The sequence below is a fragment of the Plecotus auritus genome (assembly GCF_963455305.1).
Source record: "Plecotus auritus genome assembly, chromosome: 5".
NCBI classification, from domain to species: domain Eukaryota; kingdom Metazoa; phylum Chordata; class Mammalia; order Chiroptera; family Vespertilionidae; genus Plecotus; species Plecotus auritus.
In genome coordinates this window covers 178,149,321-178,175,596 of record NC_137776.1, presented here as the reverse complement: position 1 = coordinate 178,175,596, position 26,276 = coordinate 178,149,321, and the positions used below count along the sequence as shown (strand labels likewise).

Sequence of the window (26,276 nt, the reverse complement as noted above, 5' to 3'; positions counted from 1 at the left end):
TAAACTTTTCTGGGCCTATTTCTCCTTTGAAACAGGGAGTTGGACTAGAGAACTTCCCAGCTCTAAAAAGACTGTCTGAAGCAGATGAGGGGCAGGCTTCAAGGTCTTGTTGCCTGGATCTGAGGCTCAGGGAGCCATCAGCAGTTCCAGGTGGGAGGACCACCAGTGCTGCCTCAGCCCCAGGTCCTGGACTCGGGGCAGCCCTGGCACCAGCATCTCTGAAGCCAGGAATAGGGCTCCGGCTGTTCCCTGCAACCAGAAGGTCCGATGCCTCCCCTGGACCCAACTGCTCCGATCTCAGCCTTCCCCAGCCCCCAGGCTGCTGGGCCATCTCACCAAATGACCAGGTCAGGACTGACCAAGAAGAGGGACTCTGTTTCGTACTGGCCCCACCCTGACCTCGGGCCTAGCGTTTTGCTCCTGGCCGACCTGGAGGTATCCCTGAGTGCACATAGGTTGTGGCTTGAAATGCCCAGAGTCAAAGTCAAGGTAAACCCCAGGCCCAAAGGCTCTGGAAGGGACTGGGGAGCAGTCCCATGGCCTGGGTCAGCTCCTGTGGGTGGAGAGGGAGCCTGGGGGCTGGCCCGGCTCCCTGCCCTGGTAGAGTCGCTGCTGGCAGGCAGCTGTCTGCAGCCTTCTCAGCTGTTGCTGCAGAAACAAATGACAGCACTGAGGACGAAGAGAAAATAGAATTGAGTACAGAGGGAGGGGGAACTTGGAACGGAGGGGGGCTAGTATTTTTCTTGGGGTGTGGTTTCTGCTCAGTGGCTGGGTGACCATGGAGGTTTGGAATGTGGTTGGACAGCGGGTGGGGTAGGGTAGGAGGGCTGGCCACAGCCAAGGAGCAGGGACCGTAGCCAAAGGGCCTGAAGCCCAGGGCCACCAACGCTCAGCCAGGACGGGGACCTGGGGTGGCACAGAGCCTGGCCTCCACCCAACATGAGTGCACTGGTTCCAAAGGCCTCAGTTTGCAGAAGCCCTGGGAAGGGAGATAGAGTTGTGAGAACAAGAGAAATTAGGAGAGAGGGGAGAGGGATCGACACAGGGGACAGCATGGTCAGGTCTCATCTGTCAAAGGAGGCTGTGTGACACATGGCCTGCCTGATCCAAACTGGCTACTTAGGCAAGGAATGTTGTCTCTGAGCCTCAGTGTCTTCACCTGTTAAATGGGCTTCACTCTCTCTACCTCCATGGGTGCTGTTGGGAGGGTGAGGTGGGTTAGTGCTCATGAAGCTCTCGGCACAGTGCTCTGGAGTGGAAGCAACGATTATTCCACCGGGCGCTAAGGAAGCTTTACGCTGGCTACGCCCTATGCCTAGCTCCTGGACCGCGTCCCCCAGTCCCCAATAAATATTTGCCGATGGAGTTCCTTGCAGGAGTCGCTATGGAGAGCCCCCATGCCCATCGCCACTCCTCTCCTGTGGGTGCAGGTCCCCGCTCAGACCACAAAGTGGAGGGTGTAGGTGAGCTGGTGGCCGTTGTCCCAGGCGTACAGCACCCGCTCCTTCGGGTTGTAGTCGATCTGGGTGGTGTAGGCGTGCTCGTTGAGGAAGGGCAGCTGCGGGCGGGCGTCAGTGCCCGTGTGCGTGTCGAAGGCATAGGCCACCTGGCCCTCCCGCTGGTTGTAGGTGTCCACGGCGTACAGAATGCCGCACACCAGGAAGCAGTTCCCGTAGGAGTTGCGCCGCAGCCGCGTCTTCCACGTGGTCTCGCGGTGCACCGAGAGGTCCCCCGGGTCCAGGCGGCTCAGCACGATCACCTCGGGCTGGGCCCCGTCGCTGTCGTCCACCGCGGGGTAGATGACCCATAGCCCGCTCTCATCCACGGCAAAGTCGATGTCCGAGTGCCCGCGCCACTTCCAGGGCGTGGTGTCCTCGTACACGGCATCGGGCAGCAGCGCCCAGGAGGCCACGAAGCGCTGGCGCAGGTCGTACTTGATGATGTTCTTGGTGAAGGCGCGGTTGTAGTAGAAGGCGCCCTGGTACACCACGTGGCCCGTGCCGATCCAGTTGTAGGGCAGCTTGTACATGTTGCTCCAGCGACCTGCGTGTGCAGGGCAGCTGGTCACACCAACCCTCAGCTCACCCAGGGACCAATGAGGCCACCCAGGGCTCTGGATGGCTCCCCAAGCCATGGGTACTGAGTGTGCTGTGGGCCTGGAGCTGGGCCTGTCATCCTACCCCCGCAGGCCCACCAGGGAAGGACTAGTATCCTGTGTGCCCAGGAGGAAACAGGCTGATGCCAGCCCCTGTGCTTTGGCTCATGCTGCTCCTTTTATCGGGACTTCCAGGCCCCATCCTCTCTGCCTGGGAAGGCCTCCTTATCTCTCAGAGCCCTGGGCCAATGCTACCTCCTCCACGAAGCTTTCTCTGATTTCCCCCGCTTGAGCGAGGGCCTCTCCTCTGTCCTCCCCCACCTTTGTCTTTGCACCTTTCATTGGCTTTTGCAGCCCTCGAGGCAGGGACCAGGCCAATTTGATCAGGCAGAGGAATGACTTTAGCTGTTCCAGGTCACACCCTGTGACACCACCGCTCTCAGGGTAAGTCCAAAATCTTTCATGGGGCACCCAAAGCCGGCCTCAGCCACTCCTCATTACACGCCCTCCACCTCCCGTCTGTGTCACACTGCTTCTTCTCATTGCCGAGCCTTTGCACACACTGGCCTTTGCCTGAACACCTTTCCTTCTCCTTTCTCTCCCTCCCCTAGGGCTCAACTCAGCATCACCTCCTCTGGGAAGTCTTCCCTGATCTCCTGGCAGGGTTGCAACTGCCCCCTGAGCTCTCCCTCTAACACTATATGTACTCAAATTGTTTCTTTACGTCTCTGCCTTCCAAGTAAGACTGCAATTCTGGAGCGTGGGCCATGTCTAAATGACCCCTTCCCCCACTGTGCCCCAGATCTGATAACCAAAATTCTGTCCTCCCTGCCCAGACCTGCAGCTCCTCTGAGGCCTGGGGCCCTGCTCACCTGTAAAACAGGGTGGTAACCCCCACCTTCTGGATTATAAAGACAACATTAGCTGACTCACACAGGTGAGTAGCATGTAATACGCACCAAGTATTGGAAACTAAGTATTGTTTCCTTTGACAGTGAGTTACCCTCATGAGAACAGGGCCTTGTCCATCTTCTTTGCTGAGGCTTCTAGCTCCTGGCACAGTGCTAGCGCTTAGGGGGTACCCCAGACTCCCCTTCTTGGGGTGGCTGACCATTTGGAGCTAGGCCAGGCTGGGGCAGTCTGGGCCACAGGAAACCGCAAGGCAAGGAGGGCCAACCCCCCATGGGGGACTCTCCCAGGCCACCCACACCCTGCCCCGCTCCCATCTCCAAGGGCCCGACCTTGCTTGAAGTTTTCCAGGTTGCGGAACTCCACCAGGCTGTTTCCATAGTAGTAGTTGGTGACATAGATCCTGTCATCTTGCGCGGCCGGGTCCTTCATCCAGGCTCCCTCATGGCGCCCGTAGCTGTGGTGCCTCACAGGGGGGTCCACGGTCCGGAGGGTGCCCTCACAGCTGGCCTCCCTGCCTGTGGGGAGCGAGGGGAGCAGCATTTGGTACCCAGGCCCACGGGCCCCGAGTCCGAGCAACGGTCTGGGAATACTATCTGGTCTACCCTGAATCCCTCCTGATGTTTTGTCTGCAGCCTCTTGTGTTTATTTCCTCATGATCAAAGCAATGTCTGATCGTTGTAAGAAAACACAGAACATTCAGCAAAGGAGAAAATAAAAATCATTCAGAATTCCATCGGCCAAAGAAACGTTCTAGCATGTAACATTTCCTTCCTTTTCTTTACATGTACAGTCAGTCATGCAAATGTACTTCTGAAAACTATGGTTCTTCCGAATATATCCTGTCTTTTTCCCTCCACTTAGCAATTTCTCCCATCAGTAGATGGCCTTTTTTTTTTTTTTTTAATATATTTTATTGATTTTTTACAGAGAGGAAGGGAGAGGGATAGAAAGTCAGAAACATCGATGAGAGAGAAACATCGATCAGCTGCCTCCTGCACACCCTTCCACTGGGGATGTGTCCGCAACCAAGGTACATGCCCTTGACCGGAATCGAACCTGGGACCCTTCAGTCCTCAGGCCGATGCTCTATCCACTGAGCCAAACCGGTTAGGGCAGTAGATGGCCTTTTAATGATGTGACTTCTAGGTTCTACCAGGCCAACCGACAGCTGTGCCTCGAATTTATTAAACCAGACCCCTCAGTGTTAGAGCTTTAGATTATGTCCAATTTTCTGACATTAGAAATAGGCTGCGAGGAAACCAGTTTAAGCGGCAGCTGTTGTCCAAATCGCTGATGGATCCTTAGGAAAGATTCCTAAAAATGGCGTGTGCTCGGGCCCAGGACGGCTTGCTGTCGCCGGCAGGTAAGATGCCCAAGGAGGATGGGCTCCGTGACTTACGGAGGAGGATTTCTACCAAAGGCACCAGCCAAAACCCACATATGTGTACCTAAAAAAGGCCAGAGACTGGACAGAGGAAATAAAGAAGTAAAAATAGTTGTTGGATTTGATGATGGGATTCTAGGTGACTTTTTAAAAAGAACTTGCTGAGCCCCAGCCGGTTTGGCTCAGTGGATAGAACGTCAGCCTGTGGACTAAAAGGTCCCGGTTCGATTCCAGTCAAGGGCACATGCCTGGGTTGCGGGCTCAAACCCCAGTGGGGGGCATGCACGAGGCAGCTGATCAATGATTCTCTATCACCATTGATGTTTCTCTCTCTCTCCCTTCCTCTCTGAAATAAAATTATACATATATATATATATATATATATATATATATATATACATATATATATATATATATATATATTTAAAAAGAACTTGTTGAAAATACCTGTTTCGTTGTAAATGTTGTTACAGCTTTTTCTGTAAAGGATCAGATGGTAAACATTTCAGGTTTGCCAGACCACATACTTTTGCCCCATCTTCTCCTTTTTTAAACAACCCCTTAACAATGTAGAAACAGCTGGAGAGCTGGAGAAAAACAGGCTGGAGGCTGGATCTGGCCCAAGGGTGTAGGTTGTTGACCCCTGGGAGGCTTACTCACCTTGCCTGGGGACTTCTGGGTGTGAAGGTGGCTCGGTGGGCAGGGGACTGGTGGTAGGACTGGGGGTTGGGGTGATGGCTGGCTTCGAGGAGGGGGTGCCAGGGGCCAAGTCTGCTCCCTCAGAAGCCCTGGGCCCAGCCTCCTCATGTTCCGCGGAGTTGGGCTCGGGTGGCCTGCCCTCCTCCCTGGGCGACAGCTGTTCCAGCCAGGAAGTGCCCCTGAGGGCGTTGTCTGTGGAGAGAAGAGCCTGAGCTCACATCCCAGCAGCACCTGCTGCTCTCGGCTCCTCCCCAGGCCGGCAGGCGCCCAGCTCTGGGGCCATGCGGAGGACAGGGGAGGCCTGGGGAGTGAGAGGCCTCGAAAAGTGGGCAGCTGAGTGGCCTCCGCTTCCCCTTCTGTGAAGTGAAAGGCCCACCATGTTAGGCTGTTGTGCTGATTACAGGAAAATGTGTACACTTGCACAGATTCTGCCAAATACAAGACCGCTTTCCTCCCAAGTGTCAAACACGTTGTGCCAATTATTTCATTTCCTAGATTCGGTTCCAGAAGGCAGAAAGCCATCTCCGGACATTCTCCCAGCCCTGTCTCCTGGAACCCACCCTCTGGTTTCTCTTACCTGGTATATGACACTTCCAGCCGGGGGGGCGGGTGCAGCCCGCTTCCCGCCACCTTCCAGACCCAGTCCCCTGTCTTTCTCTGTCCCCTCACTCATTTCCTATCTCCCATCTCTCAGCTTTCTTGGCAATCCCTTCCCCTCTTTGCCCACCCCTGCTGGCACGGGCTTTGCTCACAGGAGGCCTTTTTCAGCATCTGTGGGCTGAACTGTGGTTTGGAGGCATCTGGGTCATCCCTGACCCACACACTTCTCCGGGCTGGGTTGGATGGGGTCTGGAAAGCAGGCTCAATGACACACAGCAAAGGGCAAAGACCCCTCAGCTCTGGGGACAGAGCTGCGAAGGGGTCCAAGGCAGGCTCTGCAGCCTACTGACCTGGGTTCCAGTCCCAACAACTCACTGTGAGACGTGGAGCCAGTCACTTTGCCTCTCTGAGCTTGGTGCACCTGGGCCAAGGATGATACCGGGTGAAAGTACAGAAAACAGTGATGCTGGGACAAAGGAATGGTGTTGCTGCTGTGATGGAATGGGGGTGCACTGAGGACCCTTGACTCCAGGACCAGGACCTGATTTCTTCCTGTCCTGGGCTTCCTCTTTGCACAGAGGTGTAGCCACAACTCACTGCAGGGAAGCCCCTGAAGTCTCTCAGGAATGGGGGCACACCCTCTGGTCGGGGGGCCTCCTGAGGGCCTGGCTGGGGCAGCCTGCCAGGGCAAGGGCTTGTTCCCACAGGCCCCGCTGGCAGAGTCAGATGCCTGCAGCTGTTCTTGGGCAGTGTCCCAGCCAGGGGTCAGAGGCTCTGTGCCGCCCAGGCTGAGCTGGCAGGACTCAGGGCCGGCAGCTGGCATCGGGGGCTGGGGAGGTCTCCCCTGAGCCCTGAGAAACCAGGAATTGAGGGGGCTCTTGAAGGAGACAAGCTCCTCACAGTTCCACCTCCCAGCTCCCTTGGACATGGGCTGGGCAGAGGGCCTCATGGAGGAGGTGGTCAGCAGGACCCAGGAAAGGGGAGCAGGCTTGGGACATTCTCAGGGACATCGGAGAAGAGCAGGCGTCTGCAGAGGGCCTTGGAGGGAGAGTCAGGAGCCACACGAGTGGTGGTGGCCAGAAATTTGACTACTCTTGGGACTTTTGTCTCTAATTAATTACTTTGTTGTCCTTCACTGTGATCCATCAAGGGGCTGCAGGGAAAATTTAGGTTTCTGTGGGCTCTTCTTTGGGGAGATAAGAAGTGGGAGGTGCTGGAGAGGCCATCCAGTCCAAGGCCAGTCTAGAAACAGGAAGTGAGGGTGGAGATGGCTGTGAATCTGGAAAGGAACTGAGTGGCCCATTGTGTTGATTCTATCATTTCATCCCCACAACCCCATGAGGGGATATTATCCCATTGTCTGCATGAGCAAAGGGCACCAACAGGTAACCAGTGGAGTTGAAGTCTGGGACTGTAGAGAAGACCCTGGATCCCTGGGGGGCATCCTTGGGCTGTGGCCAGCCATCAGCAAGCGCCGCTCCCCAAGGTTTCAATCCCCCTCCAACTCACCAGCCTCGGTCGCCTCCCTGCTGCCCGCCTTGTAGTAGGTGATGCCTCGGATCACCGCCTGCTGCTGGGCCAGGGCCCGGGGCCTGATTGTGGGCTGGGGGAATCGGCCCTGGCCACCGTCCTTTCTCAGCTTCTCCACCTTCAGCAGCTTCTCCTTAGGAGGTTTTGGGAGGGCCCTGTCTGCAAAGCTCTTCTGCGTGCTGCCGTATTTGTTGCTGTCTTTGCCTTTCCCTCCAGCTGTGTCCTAGGAGAGAAGGGAAATCTCAGACTTGGGGCTGGTAGAAGGGATATTGTGGGGGTGTCATGGAGGCTCAGCATGTGGGGGCTGGAAGTGGTCATGTTGCTCTAGGCCATACATCCCAGGTGCTCATAGCCACAGCTTTCCTCCCACAGTGGCTACATCCACAACCGAGGTGTACCTGTTTCCCCACTCAGCTCTCTAGGCCCCTGCGGGCTTGAAGGCCAGCCTGGTGGGTTAGATTCCTGTCCCATTTCCTAACTCCTATACACTCCCCAAAGGGGTGGACTGCAATAGTCAGCTCCTTGGGGAGTAGCTGACCACCAGGTCAGCTTCTCTTCTCTGTCTCTCTCGCTCATTGGTCTTTGTTTATGGGCAGAGGAGAGGTTCTCAGGCCCCTAGGCAAGGTGACCAACTCCTCCCAGTGTGCCTGGAACGTTCCCAGTTTCAGCACTGAAAGTCCCGCATCCTGGGAACTCTTCAGTCCTGGGCAGACTGGCACAAATGAGGGTGGAGATGGCTGATCACCCAGGCATTGCCCTTAGGGCATGCAATTTCTAACATTTTGTAAATTTTGTCCTTTTCCTTTCCTTTTACATGCCCTTGGTGCTGGCTTGGCACAAGAACACAGGGCCTGTGACGTCAACCTCTGTTAGGCAGAGCAAGGACAGAATCTGGGCCTGTGCATGGTTCATCCGCGCCTGTGGAACTGGCAGGAGAACAAGCAGAAAGCCAGCTCTGGGCCAAGGCTCCAGCCCTAGGCGGTTCCGGTTCAGATGCCAATGGCCCCATCATCACAATGTCAGCGCAGGAGGCCGAGGGTGGCGACGGAGAGCATGGGCTCAGCAGGCACACGACCCGTTCTGGTCCCAGTGCAGACATACCAAAAACAAGGCCGCTGTGAGTGGTGCGGGCTGTGAGCTGCATGCAGGTGACTGGCGACGGGGCATGAATGGGGCTGAAATCTGGTCTTACTCCTTTAGCCAAGCCACACACGCTGGTGTGTCGATCAACGGAAGGAGCCTTTGTACAGTCTGTCCACTCAAAGGGGTTACTCCTTCTAATTTATCTGCCCAGAGGGACACTCTTTTCCTCAGTGTGTTTGCCTGCAGGAGGGCCTTTGTCAAATTTGCACAACGGTGTGTCATATGTCAAGGGTGGCTGTGCCTGTGACAAACCTCTGCTCACTTTGTGCTCTGAGCTTGAACACACAATGTCTGGGGGTTTGCTGCAGGAGTCCTTCACCCCAGGTTGGGTTGGATGATGTGGCGTTACTGTGCAGGGATCCCCGAGGCATTGCCTATCTACCCCTGAGCAAACTTGACCCAGACAGCAGCCCAGCCGCAGCAGGGGCGGCTTGAAGTGGCTTGCTGCAACAGACCTGGTCTCCCAGGGCCAGGCAGGGAGGGTCATCTCGATGAACCTGACCCCACTGGTTTGGAAATGGGAATGAGAATTCTGCCAAGGGCCTGGCTCAGGGAGCGGACCCCCCTCAGCTAGATCCTCGGGTCTGCTCCCAGCTCACCCGGCCGATTGTGCTCACTGAATAGCAGGCACCCTCTGCACCCCACCCTGCCGTGGATGCTCCAGCCCTCAGCCCTGTCCTACAGCCCCGGACCCACCCAGCTGCCTCAGGGCTGAGGCCCTGGCACACGGTGCTCCCAAGCCCACCCCTAATCAGAGCCCTGGTCTCACCTGTGCCTTGCTACCAGGCCCCGGGGCGGGGGCGGGGGCGGGGGCGGCGGCAGGGGCGGTGGCCGAGTCCTTCTGCAGCAGCTGGTGGCCCAGGCTGGAGAGCTCCTTCTTGATGCTCAGCATGATGGCCGACTGGTTCTCGTAGTGCTTCAGCTGCTCGCTGAAGTGGCGCATGCTCTCCCTCATCACCTCGTTCTCCCGGCTCAGGTTGGCCTTGATGCTCTGTGGGGCGGACCCGAGGTCTTTCCAGCTTCCTCTGCTGGCTTCCCACCCCTCCTCCTGGGGGGACACCCCGGCTCCTGCCATGGGGCTTTGCGGCCCAGTCTCATGGGCGGGGCAGCCCCGGCGAGCAGGGCTGGAGTAAAGCATGCCGCTAAAAGACCTTGTAGTTATTCTTTATTTAAAAAGTGAATGAAGGAAAAACTAGATGAAATATGATCACAGTGCTAAATTAAGAAGATACAAATGGGTATAAAATGTGTCCTCCCACTTTTGTTTCTCAGCCAATATTATGGATTTTCCTTTTTTCTTCCCTAACACTTTGCGTTTCACTTGAGCCGATCTTGAGAACTCTCCATGTCTGTGTATGTAGTGCCGGCCATTCCTTTATGTGACGCACAGGCTGCCACCGCATGAATTCGTCATTTAAGTTGCTACTTTAAAATTACCTCTTAATTTCACAAGAGATACATAAATACCTTCTCTTCATAAAATGCTCAAATAATGAAACTCTTTGGGGTTTAGAGGTGGGTGAGACTCTGATCCCCCTGGTCCCCAGTCTCCGACTTCTCTCCAGGGTGGCGCTGGCTCCTCCCACTGCACGAGAGCCGCTTTTACTCCCAGGTTTCTGCTCCTGCTCGCCTGTCCCCCACTTGCTGGGGACCCCACCTGGTTTTAGCAGCCCCCGTTCCCCCCCATGGTCCTTGGTTCTGAATCCTGCTGGAAACGGTACTGCTCAGAATCACTGTGCTCTCTCTGTGGGTCCCCCAACCCAGGGATCCCCATTGCCAGGCTGTGGCCCAGGCTGACCTTGTCCATAGGGCAGGACTCAGGGAAGCTGGGTGGCCTAGTATCAGCCCCAGGTCCCTAAAGCCCCAGCAGATCTGGGTACGTATGGAATTCCTTTGTCAAGTCTACTCAGCTGGAGCAGGAGAAATGAGAGTCAGATGCAGGAAGCACCTCTTTGCTGTGCAGCCCTGGAGCGTCAGAATCTCACTGATAGAAATTTTTACGGAGGAGAAGATAACCTGGGACCAAGAGGCAGCAGGCAGGAGTCGGACAGAGCTGGGTTCAAATCCTTGCTCTCCCCTTCCTGGCTGAGTAGCCTTGAGCTGGTGACTTTACCTCTCTGAGCCTCCGTGTCCTTGCCTGTGAAATGAGGATCTTTATCATAACAACTAAATATCAGGGTGACGCGCAGAGATGCTAAGAACAAGAAAGTGAGTTCTAAACTAGATCGCCTAGAAGACAGAAGTCAACCTGTACAAGGCGAGTTTCTCAGCCTCAGCACTGCTGACACTTGTCAGGCAGCTGTGATTTGGGCGGGGTTCCTGTGCATTACTGTGCATTACAGGGTGCTTAGCCACATGCCTGGCACCTACCCAACTAGAAGCCAATAAATAGCATCCACCACCCACTCCCCCAAACTGTGACAACCAAAAATCTTTCCAGATACTGCCAACTGTCCCCTGGGGAGCAAAGGGCCCCTGGTTGAGAACTTCTGTTGAAAGGGAAGAAGGAGAGGGAGCCAGCTCCTCCGAGTGAGGCTGTGCCCCCCAGCCCTCCCAGGCTAGCAACAAACTTTTCCTATCACTTAGTGAACAGAAGCAAAGCATAGATAATGTAAAACAGGAGGAATTAAAAATCCTTTCCTGGTGGCTGCGGAAATCATTTCTGATTTGTTCCAGGCCCAGCAGCCATCCCCCCAGATTGTCTGGCTCACAGTTATGGGAAGGGAGTTAACATTTCCTTAGATAAAAGCAGAAAAATCAAAGGATAACTGTTGAGTCGGCAAGAGGGGAACCTGGCATGTGCTAGGTGCACAGGAAACACTGGTGCCCAGTAGAAATTCAGTCGGTATTGCCTTTCTCCCATGTTGGCATAGGCCTGGCACATAGTAGATACTCACCCAACACTTGTTGAGTGATTAAAGCCACCGTGACCCCAACTTTGGGGTTAGTAAGGGGTTAATCTCCCACCCTGGCACAGGATGCCCAGGTGCCCCCTCCCTCTGGAAAGGAAGCTGGGAAAGGAAGCCCCTACGCCCGCTCCTGGCAGCTGCATGTCCCAGGCTCCCGGCAGAGGCCGGATGCAGGAAACAGGCGGAGGCCAGGCCGTGCCAGCAGAGATGCAAACCTCGAACCTGCAGCCTGGAACGCCTGCTCGCCCAGCTCTGTCCCTGTCCTCGGGGGGCAGTCCTAGCCGCCTGCCAGTCCTCCAGCCCAGTTGCTCTGACCAGGAGAAGATATTCTGTCTCCGTGGTAGGTGCCTTGAGCCTGGCCCCCATGGGTTCAGCCAGTCATGGGGCATCACCATGATGCACCACCTCAGGGGGGCACCACTCACGTGGCTTTTATGAGCAGGGTGGCCCTGAAGTTTGCAATGTGTGGGTCCTGGTCTTGGTGAACTGAGGGCAAGTGCAAGTTCCAGCCCCTCCCCACCCCTTTCATACAAGCAGCAGGTGCCTTCGTTTCTCCACCCGGCCTTCCAGTTTCCTGCAGGCCCTTGAGCCCGTCAGACCTCTTCCCCACTGTCTGGGCCCTATGCAGGCATCCTCAAACTACGGCCCGCGGGCCACATGCGGCCCGCCGAGGACATTTATCCGGCCCGCCGGGGGCCGCTGCCTGTCCTGCTTAGCAGCCGACTCATCCTGGGCCTGCAGTGCGCATAGGAATTTGTTCATATATTTTTTTTAAAACTATAGTCCGGCCCCCCAACGGTCTGAGGGACAGTGAACTGGCCCCCTGTTTAAAAAGTTTGAGGACCCCTGCCCTATGGCCTGCGTCTCCCCCTCCCAGCTCTGCTGGAGTCCAGCTTCCAGCAGCCACCGGGGTCAAGATAAACACTGCCCAGGCCCCCAGCACTGTGCCAGCCTGGCCTCTGGCTCGAGCCCCACGCTTACCTCTTCCAGCGTGTCCATCTGGGAGGCCACCTTGTGGACGTAAGCGTGCACTCTCATCAGGTCCATGCTGTACAGGGCGCCCTCCAGGAGATCCACCATGGACTGCAGCTGCCGGGGAAGGGGGCGGGTTAGGGGAGGGCAGCGCACAGGACCCGGCACGAAGGGTGCAAGGAGTCTCACCTCGGCGCAGACCTCCAGGGTCTCAGAATGGCCTGCGTGGGCCCTCAGCACCCACTAGACCTCGCCTGCTAATAATCACGAGAAAGGCAGCAGATTCCATCTTTTGAGCGCTTACCACGTGGCAGGCACAGTGCTAGGGGGGCTTTAATGGGCTATTTCACATAATCCTCACAACACCCCCGAGGTATGTAGTGGCAGCTCTAACCATAACCCCCTGGGGTCCCTCCTACTGTTTCTTGTGCCCATGCCTGGCTTCCAGGAGTCTCCCTGGACTGGCCTGCATCTGTGACTCTCTTCAAAGAGCCGCTTTGCCCCCAGAGTGTCTGGGAGCATATGTCCTCCTGGGATTGTCTGACTGGTGTGGGCATCTAAGGGCCAGCTCCCTAGCCCCAGTGGGACAACTGAGCCATCATTCATACTCCGGCGTCCCCTGGGGCTGCGGCCGGCACTTGGCCTGAGACCACAGTCCTGCTGGGCTGCCTTCCCTTCCTGCCCCCACGTCTCCCACTTTGGTACCAGCTTCTCCTGGGAGCACTTCCATTATAAGTCACCCGCACACAGACCACTCGCCTCAGGGCCTGTTCTAGGGACCCAACCAAAGACAGGGTTTGGACACCTTTTGTCTTCATCCTATAAATTGGGAAGCTGCAACTTAGAGAGGGGAAGTGACTGGCCAAGGCCACCCAGGTGATCTATGGTAAGGCCTGGAGCACAGCCCTGCTTGGAAATACCCAGGCCTCTTTCCTATCATGCTTTACTGTTCCTGTTTTGTGTTCAGATGGGGAAACTGAGGATAAGAAAGAAGGGGGTGGGGTCAGTGGCCGATGCTGGGTCTCCCTGCCCAGACCAGGGCTCTTCAGTATAGCTGTCCCTCCCCGGCCCCTCGCTCTCACACCTCATCGGGATATGACCTTTCCCTCCAGATGGCTAGGACAGCAAGTGTCAGGGACACCTTGGCACAAAGGGCTGGCTGGGAAATCAGCTTCCCTGGCTTCTCAGCAGGGCAGCTCCTCCAGCCACCCTCCAGCACGGCCCCACCCCCAGCCCCGCAGCATTTCTCAGGGCCCGAGCAGGCCAGCGCTCCCATCTGGCCCTGGCCCACTGTTTCTAAAACAGTTTTATTCCCATTCTCCCAGGGGTGTTCAACCTGTCTGAGGCAGAGAGCTTTTCTCTGAGTAGAGTTGGCTCTCTAAAACAGAAAAAGGGGGTGAGGGCTCTGATGGGAGCAGGGGGAGGGCTTTGAGTCCTCCCTGCTCCCCTACAACCTTGCTCAGGCCATGAGGTTGCCCGGTACCCGGAGGGCTTGGGGAGCATAGTTTGAGAACCATGCGCATAGATCCTTCTGTGCCTCGGCTTCCTTCTCTGTGAAATGGGGCAATAGGGTTGGGAGGAGCAGTGAACTGGACAGGGCTCAGCACAGAGTGAGCACACAGCAAGGGCCTCATGGATATCAGCAATAATGACTACTGGCCAGGGGGCTACATGGGAACCTTCCAGCTTCACTCTGCTGACACCAAAACTGGCTTCCTAGCCTGGCCAGTTTGGCTCAGTGGGTAGAGCGTTGGCCTGCAGACTGAAGGGTCCCTGGTTTGATTCCTGCCAAGGGCAAGTAGGGAGCGTGCAGGAGGCAGCCAATCAATGATTCTCTCTCATCCTTGATGTTTCTATCTCTCTCCCTTCCTCTCTGAAATCAATAAAAATATATATTTAATTTAAAAAAACTGGCCCTAACTGGTTTGGCTCAGTGGATAGAGCGTCGGCCTGCGGACTGAAGGGTCCCAGGTTCGATTCCGGTCAAGGGCATGTACCTTGGTTGCGGGCACATCCCCAGCTGATCGATGTTTCTCTCTCATCGATGTTTCTAACTCTCTATCCCTCTCCCTTCCTCTCTGTAAAAAAAAATCAATAAAATATATTAAAAAAAAAAAAAAAACTGGCTTCCTAAAGCTCAGCTATGACCACGAGGCTCTCCCCTGTGGGTAACTTCCTGTGCCTCCCAACTGCCCACAGGTGACTTGTCATCTCCCGAGCCTGGCATCTGCACCCTCCTTGATCTGCCCCTGCTACCCTCTTCAGCCTCAGCAAATGTTTATGCTGGGCCAGGCACTAAGGACAGTGATGAGCAAGACAGACACAAGGCTTCATGGTCCTTCAGGGGCCGGCAGGGAATGCAGAGAGTAACCAAGAGGTGCCCGGATCTGGGAATGCAGACAGTAACACACAGGCGCCCAGATCATTCATGGTGAGGTGTGGCCTTGTCTGGGAGCGGGTATGAATTAGTCAAGTCTGCCAGGGAGGAAGTTTTGATTGATCTGAGCACTGAGAAAGCAAAGATGGCGGGAGAAAGGCATTCTAGGCGAAGGGAACAGCTTGTGCAAAGAGCTGGCGGTGGGAGGAAACATGGTGTGTTCGAGCCGTGCTATTCCAAGTGTGGTCTGCGGTCCAGCGCCGGGCCAACCTGCTCCTTACTACTCTGTGATACAAAGGTTCTACAAAGTGAGAGAGGTGTTTACAAGACTTTCGCAGCATTTGGCAGAGCAATTTTATATGTTGACTCTCAATAATCAAACATTGGACTTGTATTGGGGATTCCTCAAAGGTGGGGCTATATCTGCTTTGTGTTCAAGGGAGGGGAGTGAAGAGGTGAGAGGTATGCCCCTGCAGCCAACCTCCCCAAGAAAGGGGACCTGGAATCCCCTCATTCCTGCTCAGAATCAAGTAACTAAGGCCAAATCAGAGCTGGATTCCTTAGCTTGAGGAGAAGGGATTGGTAGGGATGAGGGGCGGGTGTAAGGCAGGGGTGCCCTCTACCCTCCCCACGGGCTTCCCTAACTTCTCCTCGGGGCTGCCCACAGAGAGCCTCCTGCTGAGGGAGGGAGAGCCAAGCCAAATGGGAGAGGCCTCAGCTCTGTGTCGTACTTTCCCTGCCCCCTTCTCCTCTTGGGGTTCTGTGGGTACCTCTTAGGTACCCACCTGTTTCTAGGGTATTAATGAGGCAGAATATCTTCTCTTCTTCCTATAACCCCGCCTGCTGTCACCCTGCTCCAGTCCTTTAAGGCTAAATGAACCCCCCCCATGGGCTCCTGTGAGCCAGCGGCCCCCCCACCCCGGGCTCCTATGAGCCAGGGACCCCTCCCATGGGCAAGGGGGCACAGCAGGGAATTCCTGAGCTCAAATCCTAGTGCTGGCCATTTCTTGCTGTGTGATCGTAGGCATGTCACAACCTCTCTCTGGGCCTCAGATTCCTCCACAAGTGAAGCTGGGACCATACGTTCCCTCCAAGAGGTGTGGTAAGGACTATGTTGGCCAGCTTTTATGGAAAGCGTTTGAGTAGCCTCATGTCCAGTAGTTTGGAAGCGATTTAGTTATTGCGAAGTGGACTTGTCCCGGAGCTGAAGACTGGCCTATGGCTTCAGTGCCTGGAGTCTGCAGGGCCCCGGGGAGGCCCAGGAGGCAGTGTGGTCCAGGGACCGCCAAGTTGTCAGAGGCCACTTAGCTTCAAAGTCAACAATCCCCCCACCCCCACCCCAACTTTGAGAGTTTCGGTATCCATTCAATTGTTACAATAATACAACTAAAGTTAAATGTAAGGAAACCATCTTTAGCCGAATGTCGAATGTCAGGAGACAATTCTTCTTGGGTCTCTTGCTTTTCTGCATGTGTTGCATGCGGAGGCACTGGCCATCCACGTTCCAGGCCATCTTGTCGTACAGTGAACAGCCTTGGAACACAGGGACAGTGTTCCTTGTGGAGCCGGGAAGGCAGGCGCAGTGCCCATTATAAAAGATTTGCATTCTCCGAGTTGGGACACCTCTTTTGAAAAACACCCCACTCTGTGTGCAGGTGTCATCTGGCCCTCCCTCTATCATATCACCCTGCGGGAATTGGAGTGGGAGAACCAGGGCAAGAAAATGTAGGAACTCTGGCTGCTCTGAGTAATAAAGTCCTTTGTTTCTGACCCAGGAGGCTTGTGTCTTCTGCCAGCATCCACGAGAATGGCAAGCTAACTTGTTAGCTGGCACGGAGGGTAACAGCTCAGTCAACTTCACAATTCATGACAACCACATGTTTGGAAGAAATTGTAAGATAAAAAGATACTCTCAAAAGCACCAAATTATCTGGTCCATTCCAAAAGGCAAACAAGAGAGGCACTGTGGTTCAGAACAGCTCTGGGCCCAGCAGGGCCTGGGTTCAAATCCCCAGCCCACTAAGACCGAGGTGAGCGGTTCAAATGGCACAAAGGGCCCGGCTGGCTGGGGGACTGGTCTCGCCTGCACATGCCCATCCACGCCCTGGGTCCTGGAGGTCGCTGCTGGCACGGGCTGTGCTGTGACTCTGAGAGCTGGTGCTTCTCTCTAATCTGCCTATGGCGTGGGGTGGCGATGGCGTGAGCACAAAATTCACCTAAAGGATGCTACAGACTTGAGGCTACATGCCGTTATGTGAGAGCCTGGGCCAGTGATCTAACCTCTCCAAAGCTCAGCATTCTTTTCTTGAGGGCAAAGACCCTGTATTTCATAGAACGGTTTAAACATTTAGAGGAATAATCTGTAAAAAGAGCGTAGCACAACATCTGGCATGCAGGTGGTACTTGAATATGGGAAATATTAGTACTAATTTAAAACAATAAAATGTCAAAAAATTTAAAATGCCATGTAGAGGTGCCGACAGATGAACTGGTTTGGGTAAAATACAGAACATCGGACTAGATGGCCAGGGGCTATATATCCAGGTAAACTAGCCAAAGAATGCTGCCTCCATCACCTCCTGACCCAGTGGTCTTGGACAAGGAGCGGCTTCCCTGCGGGGAGCCTCTGTTTCCCCACCTGTGAAATGGGGTGATAACAGCACCTGCCTTAGAGCATGTGGACGGTTCACGGGCAGTACAGCCTGGCTCCCGCCCTAGCTAGGTACTCCTCCAGGAGGTGTTCCCATCCCCACGCTCAACCCAGACAGTCTACCTTGAGGAGCTCGGGTGCCTGCTTCTTGAGTTTATCCATCTTCCACTCGTTCTCGCAGGGGTTGAGGGAGGAGGGCGGCGCGGTGCAGGAGCAGCGGCAGTCGGTCCCCGAGCTCACAGTCTCCACGGTGTAGAAGTCCTCCACTCGCGCGCGCCCGCTGCGCACCCGGCTGCACGCGTCCTTGCTCAGCGGCCGCATGATGCACTTGCAGCGGCAGTCGGAGCCCTCCGAGGTCATCCGCACCTGGTCCACATCTCCAAACACCTGCAAAGGGGGGCTCAGGTGAGCCAGAGGCCGGTGCTCGGGGAGGGAAAGAGGTAGCAGAATCCAGCCACCCCTCCCACCTTTGTGAAGGCTGTTAGAGATGGCTGAGAAGCTAGCATCCACTACAAGGAAATAGAGGGGTTATAATAATACTAATTAAAATATTAACAGCCGCTATGGAAAACAATTTGACTGTTCTCAATAAGTAAAATATAGAACTACCATATGACCCCATAATTCTACTTCTAGGTATATACCCCAAAGCATTGAAGGCAGGTATTCAAAGTCTTGTGCGGGCATGTTCATAGCAGCGTGATTCACAACAGCCACAAGGTGGAGACAATGCAAATGTCCGCCCACTGATGATGGATAAATAAAATGGGGGACATCCATACCGTGGAATCTTATTTAGCCATAAAAAGGATTAAGTAGTGATACATGCGAAAACATGTATGCTAAATGAAAGAAGCCAGACACAAAAGATGACGTATGGTATGATTCCATTTGTATGAATATCCAGAATAGGCAAATCCAGAGACAGAAAGCAGAGTAATGGTTGCCAGGACCTAGCGGGAGGGGCAAGTGGGGAGTGACTGCTTAATGGGCCCATGGTTTCCTTTCAGAGTGGAGAAAATGTTCTGGAACGAAGCAGTGGTGGTGGTTGCACTGCATCATGAATGCACTAAATGCCACCGAATTGTATACTTTAAAATGGTTAAAATGGTAAGTTCTGTGTTATGTGTGTTTTACCACAATACTAAAAAATATGGAGACCTTTTATTGGGCACTTACCACATCCCAGTTTTCATGTGCATCACACCCTTTAATAATGCCTGTGTATGAGAGGGTGTTGTTATCTCCAAAGTCCTTACCCTGGCTTTCAAGTCCTATGTGAGCTGACACCCGTCCCTCAACCCCTCCTCTTGCCACCCTTTCCTTCACCCACTGCAGCCTCAGGACCTTTGCAGATGTGGTGCCCTCATCCTGAAACCCTTATCTCCCTGATATTTCCTTGGCTCACTCCCTCCAATCACTTACATCTTACCTCCTCCAAGAAGCCTTCCCTGACCACCCACCTCCCATTACTCCCTGTCCCTTTATCTAGTGTCTTTTTCCTTATTGCACCTATAACCATCTGAAATATTATATCTGTGTGTGCTTTTTTTTTTTTGTCTCCCCTACTCCGCTGAAGGCACCATTAGAGGCAGGGACTTGGTCCAGTTCCCTGGTATATCCTCAGAACAGCGCCTGCCTGGCCTGGAGGAGGGGCTCTGTAAATATCCGTTGGACTAACAGGCCTGTATTTTTCGGACACGTGAGAGCACCGGGCTAAGAGCCCGGTGTCTGGAGCCGGGTTAGTAACTGTGAGCTTCTGGGCAACTCAGCCTTCATTTGTGGAACGGGCTCCTGCCTTGTGGTTGTTGTGAAGATTAAATGAGTTAATGTGGTAAAGAGCAGAGCCTCGCACAGAGTGAGCGTGTCTTTTTTTTTTTTAATTTATCTTATTGATTTTTTACAGAGAGGAAGGGAGAGGGACAGAGAGTTAGAAACATTGATGAGAGAGAAACATCGATCAGCTGCCTCCTGCACACCCCCTACTGGGTATGTGCCCGCAACCAAGGTACATGCCCTTGACCACAATCGAACCCGGGACCCTTGAGTCCGCAGGCCGACGCTCTATCCACTGAGCCAAACCGGTCAGGGCTAGTGAGTGTGTCTTAAGTGTGAGTCGTTATTAATACAGCTAAAGAAACAGGCTCAGAAGGTGAAGCCACATGTCCAAGGTCACACCGCTTTGACTGGAAAGATCTGGCTGCAGACCTGACTTGGGATCGAAATCACTGGGCTGTGCTGCTTCTATAGGTCTGTTCCCCCACACCCTGCGTGACCTTAAACAGGTTACAGAACCTCTCTGAGCCTCGTTCCCTCAGTGGGAAAGCGGGTGACTCTCCATACCCAGCCTCCTGGAAGTGAGGGTCAAATGAAAGAACATGACCTCCATTTCGTGGATTCCCTCGCCTCCTCCCTTTTCTCTCAGTCCCCCCGGGAATGCTGCACAGCCGAGTGTCTAGCTGTGATCACTGGTCACGGGGGTCAGCAGCGCTCTGTGGCTGTGGGGGTCAGCTCAGTGAGGTCAGGGGCAGGTGCCACGCGCAGTCACCGTCTCCAGCCTACACCCGCTGGGCTCTGGGCGCCCCAACCAGCCACTCCCTTAGCTGTCTCGGCCCGCCCACTCTGAACTCTGGGCTCCTGGGACGCAGCTGTTCCTGGCTCAGTTAACAAACACCCCAAGCCTCGTGGCTCTCAGCTCTCACGGAAGCCACCAAGCCCAACTGAATTCTGGGCTTTCTGCCAAGCCCGGCACCCAGGAGTGTCTCTGAGCCCTCAGACGCCTCTGCCAGGCCCTGGGTGATAGCTGGAGGTGCAGAAGAAATAGATGGAGGGAGAAGCTGGCACAGTGAGCTCCAAGCACAAAGATACCCAAGAAGACTGCTCGGAGGAGGGTACCCCTTGGGGACATCTTTAAGGAGGAGAAAGGCATTCCAAGCAAATCAAGTCTGTAGAGACAAGCCTGGCATCTTGGGAGTCTGGAGGAGGGTCACCGTGGCTGGTACTTGCAGGGAGCCTGGGTGGCAAGAGGTAAGGGTTGGGGTGGCAGAGCCTGGTTCATGGAGGGCCCTGAAACTTGGCTGGGGAATCTTGCTTCTTCCTGAAAACATGGGGGCATCATGGAAGGGTTTTAATTAGGGGGAGTCAGGATCAAATCTGCATCATGGGAAGCTCACTCAGCTGCTTCGTGGACAGACGGTAGATGGAGGCAGCAAACCTGGGGCAGAGTCCATGGAGGAGACATTGATTGAGAGCACACTGAGTGCTGGAAGGGTGGGGCAATGGTTAGAAGACAGCCATGGGCCACCTGCAGCTGAGTGCTCTTGGGTGGATGATTTAACCTCTCCGTGCCTCAGTTTCCCCATCTGTAAAATGAGGCTACTACTAGTGCCTGCCCAGCACAGGACTGTGTGGACTGAGACGGAACGCCAGAACTACGCTGAGTCCAGGGCCAGGAGCACACACAGTGTAGCTATTATTACACCAATAACCCTGAGTGGGGGTTGGTTAGCCGATGGTTTCTCCACGTGGGTGCATTGGTAGATATTCTCAGCAGCGTCCTACAGAGGAGGAACCTGAACCCTAGAGCCATCAAGTGACTTGTTCAAAGGGATTAGAACCCAGAGTGGGTGGACTTCCAGGCCCTTGGGGAGTGAGGACGGTGGGAAAGGGGGCAGCTGTGGGTGGAAGCTTTGTCCTGGGCCCCCAGTAGGCAAAGTGTGCAGTGACACCCACAGCCAGGCAGGGGGCCTGAACATGCATTCCTCAGATCTCCGCTAGTACCTCCTCTTCCTTGGAGACTCCTGGGCCCCCTTCCCAGCTCGCCACTTCCACTCACTCCCCCAGGTGGGGCTAAGAGCCCAGAGGTGGACGTGGGTGCGGTCTGCGTGGTCAGGCCAGAGAGGCCTCCTCCTTGGGAACCAGCCGTTATCCCAACGCCCACCCCGCCCGCCCCAGCAGCAGCCTCCACATCAAACTGCAACATTCCTTCCCTCCGCAGATGAGGTGCTATGTCCTGATGGGGGCAGCCAAGGCCTTGGGCCCTGCAGGAGTCGGAAGAGGGCCTCTGCTCTCAGCCGCAGCTGCCGGGATCCCAGGCAGGGCCTGACCTCCCGGGATTGCTCCGTCCTGTGGTGCATGTTTGGACGAGGCAGAGCTCCACGATGAGGCGCCAAGCCCGGACTCAAATCCCAGCTCCCACATCTCCTCCCCGCAGGGCCTTGACCTTCTGAGACGCAGCTTTCCCCTTTGCTGTGGGGAGGCAACAGTCCTTTCCTCGTAAACTTGTCCTGAGGCTGAAATGAGCCAATGCATGCAGAGTGCCTGGCACCAAGCCTGGCACAGAGTGACTGCTCCCCGGTGGCACTTGCTATTAGAGCTGCTGCCAACAACCCTCCCTCACACTTTCTACCTCTCTTTGCTCTCACCACACCCCATCTGAGAGAGGAGAAATCTGAGCATCAGAGGAGACTAAGGGCTTGCCAAGGGTCACACAGCGCAGCCCGACTCCAAGATCTGTTTTACATGCTGTTCCTCCCATGACCACCCGTGGTCACCAGGAGTGGGCTTCTCTAGCACTGGGGACACAGGAGGGGGTTCTGGGGGAGCATAGGACCTGGGGCTCCCGCCAGGCCTGACCCACCCTGCCCTCGGCATGAGGTGCTGCCAAGCAGGAAAGCCCCTGCCTCAGCCCCCCATCTCTCCCTGCAGCCTGGCTCAGCACACACTGCCAAAGCCCCCAGAAGTGGGGGTGGACAGTGTTTACAAAGGTCCCTAGGTATTTGCAAGGAAATCCCACAATGAGATGGCAAGAAGGCGTACTTGGGGTTTTTCTTAAGAGAGATGGAGAAATCTGGCTGGAATTGGGAAGAGGGGATTCAAGCTGTGAAATGTTCTAGAACTGGAACAGGCTCAAATTGTGACACCTTGAGGTTGAGTCTTCCCTCTTTTCTCATGGCCAGCTTCCATGTCCTCCTGCAGCAGAGACCTCCCTCCCGCAGAGCTCACTGCCAACTGGACACCTCCCCCTGGATGCCCACAGGCATCCCTAACGTAACCCATCCAAACTGCACCCAGCATCTTCTCCCAAACTCACGTCTAACCCTCCTGCCCAACCCAGATCTCTGAGCCTCCTTTTTTGTTGTTGTTTTTTTTAATCCTTACCTGAGGATATTTTTTCCATTGATCTTTAGAGAGGGAAAGGGAGAGAGGGCGGCGGGGGGGGGGGGGGGGCGGAGAGAGAGAGAGAAACATCAATGTGAAAGAGACACATCAATTGGTTGCCTCCTGCACGCACCCAACTGGGGCCGGGGATCGAACCTGCCACCAAGGTATATGCCTTTGACTGGGAACGGAACCCATGACACTTCAGTCCTTGGGGCCAACTCTAACCACTGAGTAAAACGGGCCAGAGCTGAGCCTCCTTCTTACTCTGGACAACCCATCCGCCATGTTCTTCTGATCCTTCATCCAAAGGGTTTCCCATCTCTCTCCCTTGCTCTCCACTCCATGGCAACGGCCTGCGTTCAGGCCACATTAACTGCTATCTGGGCAACACAGCAACCTCCTCTCTGCTGGATTCATCTTCCAAGAGCTCCTCTTTGATGACCTGTCACTCTCTTCACAAACCTCCATGGCTCCCTGTCACCTCCATGAGTTCTCAACCAGGGGATGTGCCTCAGAATCAACTGGGTGCACCTGAAAAATGCAGTTGCTCATTCCACACCCCTTGACAGACTCTCAAGCCCCCCAGGCATCTGGATGCCCACTAAAGGCCAAGAATCATGGAACCCCAGGAGTCTCCAAACTCCACAAGCTCCCTGTCCAGGACATTTGGGCCCCTCAGTGTTCAAGTCTGTCAGACAGGGAGGGACACTGAAGCCTCGGAGTGTTGGCAGGAGGGTTGTTAAGATCCTGAATGTAAGTGCTAGGCGTGGGGGGCACACAGGATGTTTCTCAGGGCTTTGTCCTGGGCCCCCAGCCAACAGGGGTGTGGGGAAGACCTTCCCTGCAGAGAGACCCTGCGGGGCTGGCCCCATACCCTCTGTGTGCGGGTCTCCATCACTGCATCCCCGGCCTGCTCCGAGCCTGTTTCCAATTACACCCACAGGCGGAAACTCCTGGAGCGGAGGCACAGCAACACCTAAGCCCCCGGGACCAGCCTGGCCAGGACACCACCGCCTGCTTGCCCCAGCCCCTCCTGTTCCCCTGGCCCAGTTCCCTCAAGTCAAGGCCTTCCCCCTGTGCTCAGACCTTGGTCCGTGGTGGGCCTGACCAAAGACCCCCTTCCCACACCTGAATGCATGGAGCAGGTGAGGCGCCAGCAGCCCTTTCGCAGATGGAGGAAATGAGGTAGAAATGGGGGATTTCGCCACATTCCAAGGATGCACAGCAAAAAAGCAGGTTCCCGGAGGTCTCCTGGGCATGGCTGGGTTTTTCTGTGGTTACCTCTCTGTCCATCCCAACCAACCTCCACGCTGGGCAGCCCCTCAGAAATGCCAGGGAAGCTATGAGCTCCCTCTCCCATTCCCAAGCCGGACAAAGCACTTCCTTACATGGAAACGTCAAGTCCTCTTTAGGAGAGACCTTGCTGTAAACACAGCATTAACACACACTGAGCAGAGCTGGCTGAGACCACAGAGATCTGGTGAGTTAGGATGAAGCTGCCCCTGTAGCCCAGAAAGTATTGGGCAGGAGAGGAGCCTGGACCTCCTAGGAGCAGGAATCCGGAGGGGGGGGCCAGCTTGACCCTTAGGTAGACTTCCAGACCCGGGGCTAGCCCTCCCAAGGGCTCCCCCCAACCTAGGAAGATAGGACCGGCTTAGAGAGGAAGGAGGATTATTATGTGGGAGGGAGAGGGTGATAATGAAAACAACTCTCTCCACAGAGCCAGCAGGAGTCCGGCTGCGCTGAGGAATGTGAAGTAAATTCACCCATTTTTATTTTTCCCAGCTGGCTGAGGCGGTGTGGGGTGGGAGGTGTCTGGGGGAGAGCTACCCTGAGCCCCCCATCTGCTTCATCCTCCAAACTCTAGAATGTGCCTCCCCACCCCACCAGCCCCAGCTTGCCCTGGGACAACTAAACACACACACACACACACACACACACACACACACACAACCTAGCAAGTGTTTGGCTGACTCACTACACAAACAGGGTGTTGGGTTTTCTTTGTCTTTGCTTTGTTTTGAATGCTAGCCCTCCCCCACAAGCTCTGCAGCCCTATGTATTGCTCAGAGGATGCCCAAGGCCCAATACTTCTCCCAGCCAGAGAGATGAGCGGGGCGAAGCGCTGATCAGCTTATCTGGGGGTTTTACTCACTTGTTCCTGTGCCTGAGCCGGGTCAGGGAAAATCCTAGAAGGCCCTATATGGAAGGGAAGTTGGGAGACATAGTTTTTCAGATGGGGAGACTGAAGCCCAGAGACAGGCAGGGACTTGGCCAAGGTCACACAGCCAAAGCACAAGGAACCAGAACCTAGGTGTTTTTTATTCACAAGCCAGCGGCCCCTCTGCACACCCTGGTTGGCCCATCTATAAAACGGGAATGATGCTCATTCCCTTCTTGTCTTTGGAGCACAGGGCAGGACAGCAGCCCACCTGTTTTCACATCCTGAGCTGAATCTTCCGGTGGAGGGTCTGCCAATGCCCATGCTCTTCTACTTACTGTGTGGCGAGTGGCTTCTGACCTTTACCTGCCTGTGGACAGGACAGCCTCCCCGTCTGCACAGGGAAGAGGCTGGGGAGAAATCACTCCTCTCTCTCAGGCCCCATGAGCAGAGCCCTGCCGCCCTCTTGCCCTTCACTAACTCCAGTCCTGTCCTCCGCACCGGGTCATTTCCAAAACACTCTCAAGGGGCCCGCTCTGACACTAGGGTGCTCTCTCTGCATTCTGGATCTCACCCCCTTTTAGAGCCCATGTGGTGAGATTTCATCATCACTGTGTCATGTATTGGTTACCTACTCAGTGCCAGGTGAGGTGCTAACCATCTTACAGGCATGAACACACTAACTTAGAGGTCATGATGGGTGCGGATGCAGGGTGCGAGAAGTGTCATAGTTCCCGTATGTACAAGGGAATGGAGGCTCAGAGAGCTGGAGACCCTAGGGTACCCAGCTAGGATTTGAACCCAGTTCTGCAGGACACCAGGGCAGATCCTGTCAGCTAACACGGAAAACAGTTCAGGCCACTTCTGCAGGCACGTGTCCTCTAGAGGGTGCATGAGGTCCCTGGCAGGCCTTGGCCAGACCAGATGGGTTCACTGGGGAGGGTCCCCAGCATGGCCTGAAAGCCTTGGCCCAGGGGCTGCTACAAACCTGGGAGTCGCTGGGTAGCAGTTACCCAGGGTCTGCCCCCATGAGTCAACCTTCCACGGAAACTTTGAGTCAGATCTCTAGACTGCCCCTGCCCAGCGCTCCAGGGAATCCCTTCCCTCGGCTGGGGACTGCATCTCCTGTCTGAGCCCCTTCCCCTCTCGCTCGTCCCGGGTCTCAGTGCTGACCTCCATCCTGCATTGGACTGGGTCACAGCGCCCCTTCCTCAGTCCGGGTCCCAAGCACCACTACCATCTCCAGCGCTTCTTTCCCCACGCGCTCCTCTCCAGGGATTCAGGTCCCAGCGGCTTCCAGGCTAAGCCCGAGGTTCGGTCTCCCTTCCTGGTCCTTCGCTCGGGTCCCCCGCCCCCCTCCTTTGGCGCGCACCCCTAGCCACAGCGCCCCCTCGCGCCGGGTCCCCACGGAGCAGCGCCCTGGTCGGAGGGCCGCGCGTACCTTACTCTCGGCGCGCACGGGGCCGGCGCGCAGCAGCAGCAGCAGCGGCAGCAGGAGCAGAGGCAGCGGCCGGGGCGAGAAGGTGTCCATGGCCATGGCGGGACGGGCACAGCGGGCACCGACAGCCGGGCGCGGACGCTTGGAAGCGCGGGCTGCACTGCGAGCTCGGTGCCGCCTCCAACTCTGTTCGCGCGGCGCGCCCCCTGTCCCCCGCCTGCTGCTCCCCGCCCCGCGCCCCAT

The 26,276-nt window shown here is 55.5% G+C and overlaps 1 protein-coding gene across 1 annotated transcript; it reads right to left on the bottom strand.

Annotated features, from left to right (window-relative positions):
- Positions 1-1,438: 1,438 nt before the first annotated feature.
- On the bottom strand, positions 1,439-26,276 carry OLFML2A (olfactomedin like 2A; the record flags this gene model as incomplete). Its single annotated transcript, XM_080669098.1, has 8 exons — positions 1,439-2,043; positions 3,337-3,518; positions 5,048-5,282; positions 7,200-7,443; positions 9,133-9,354; positions 12,254-12,361; positions 17,395-17,658; positions 26,037-26,276. The coding sequence occupies 8 exons, from the start codon at positions 26,274-26,276 to the stop codon at positions 1,439-1,441; spliced, it is 2,100 nt and encodes a 699-aa protein (XP_080525224.1).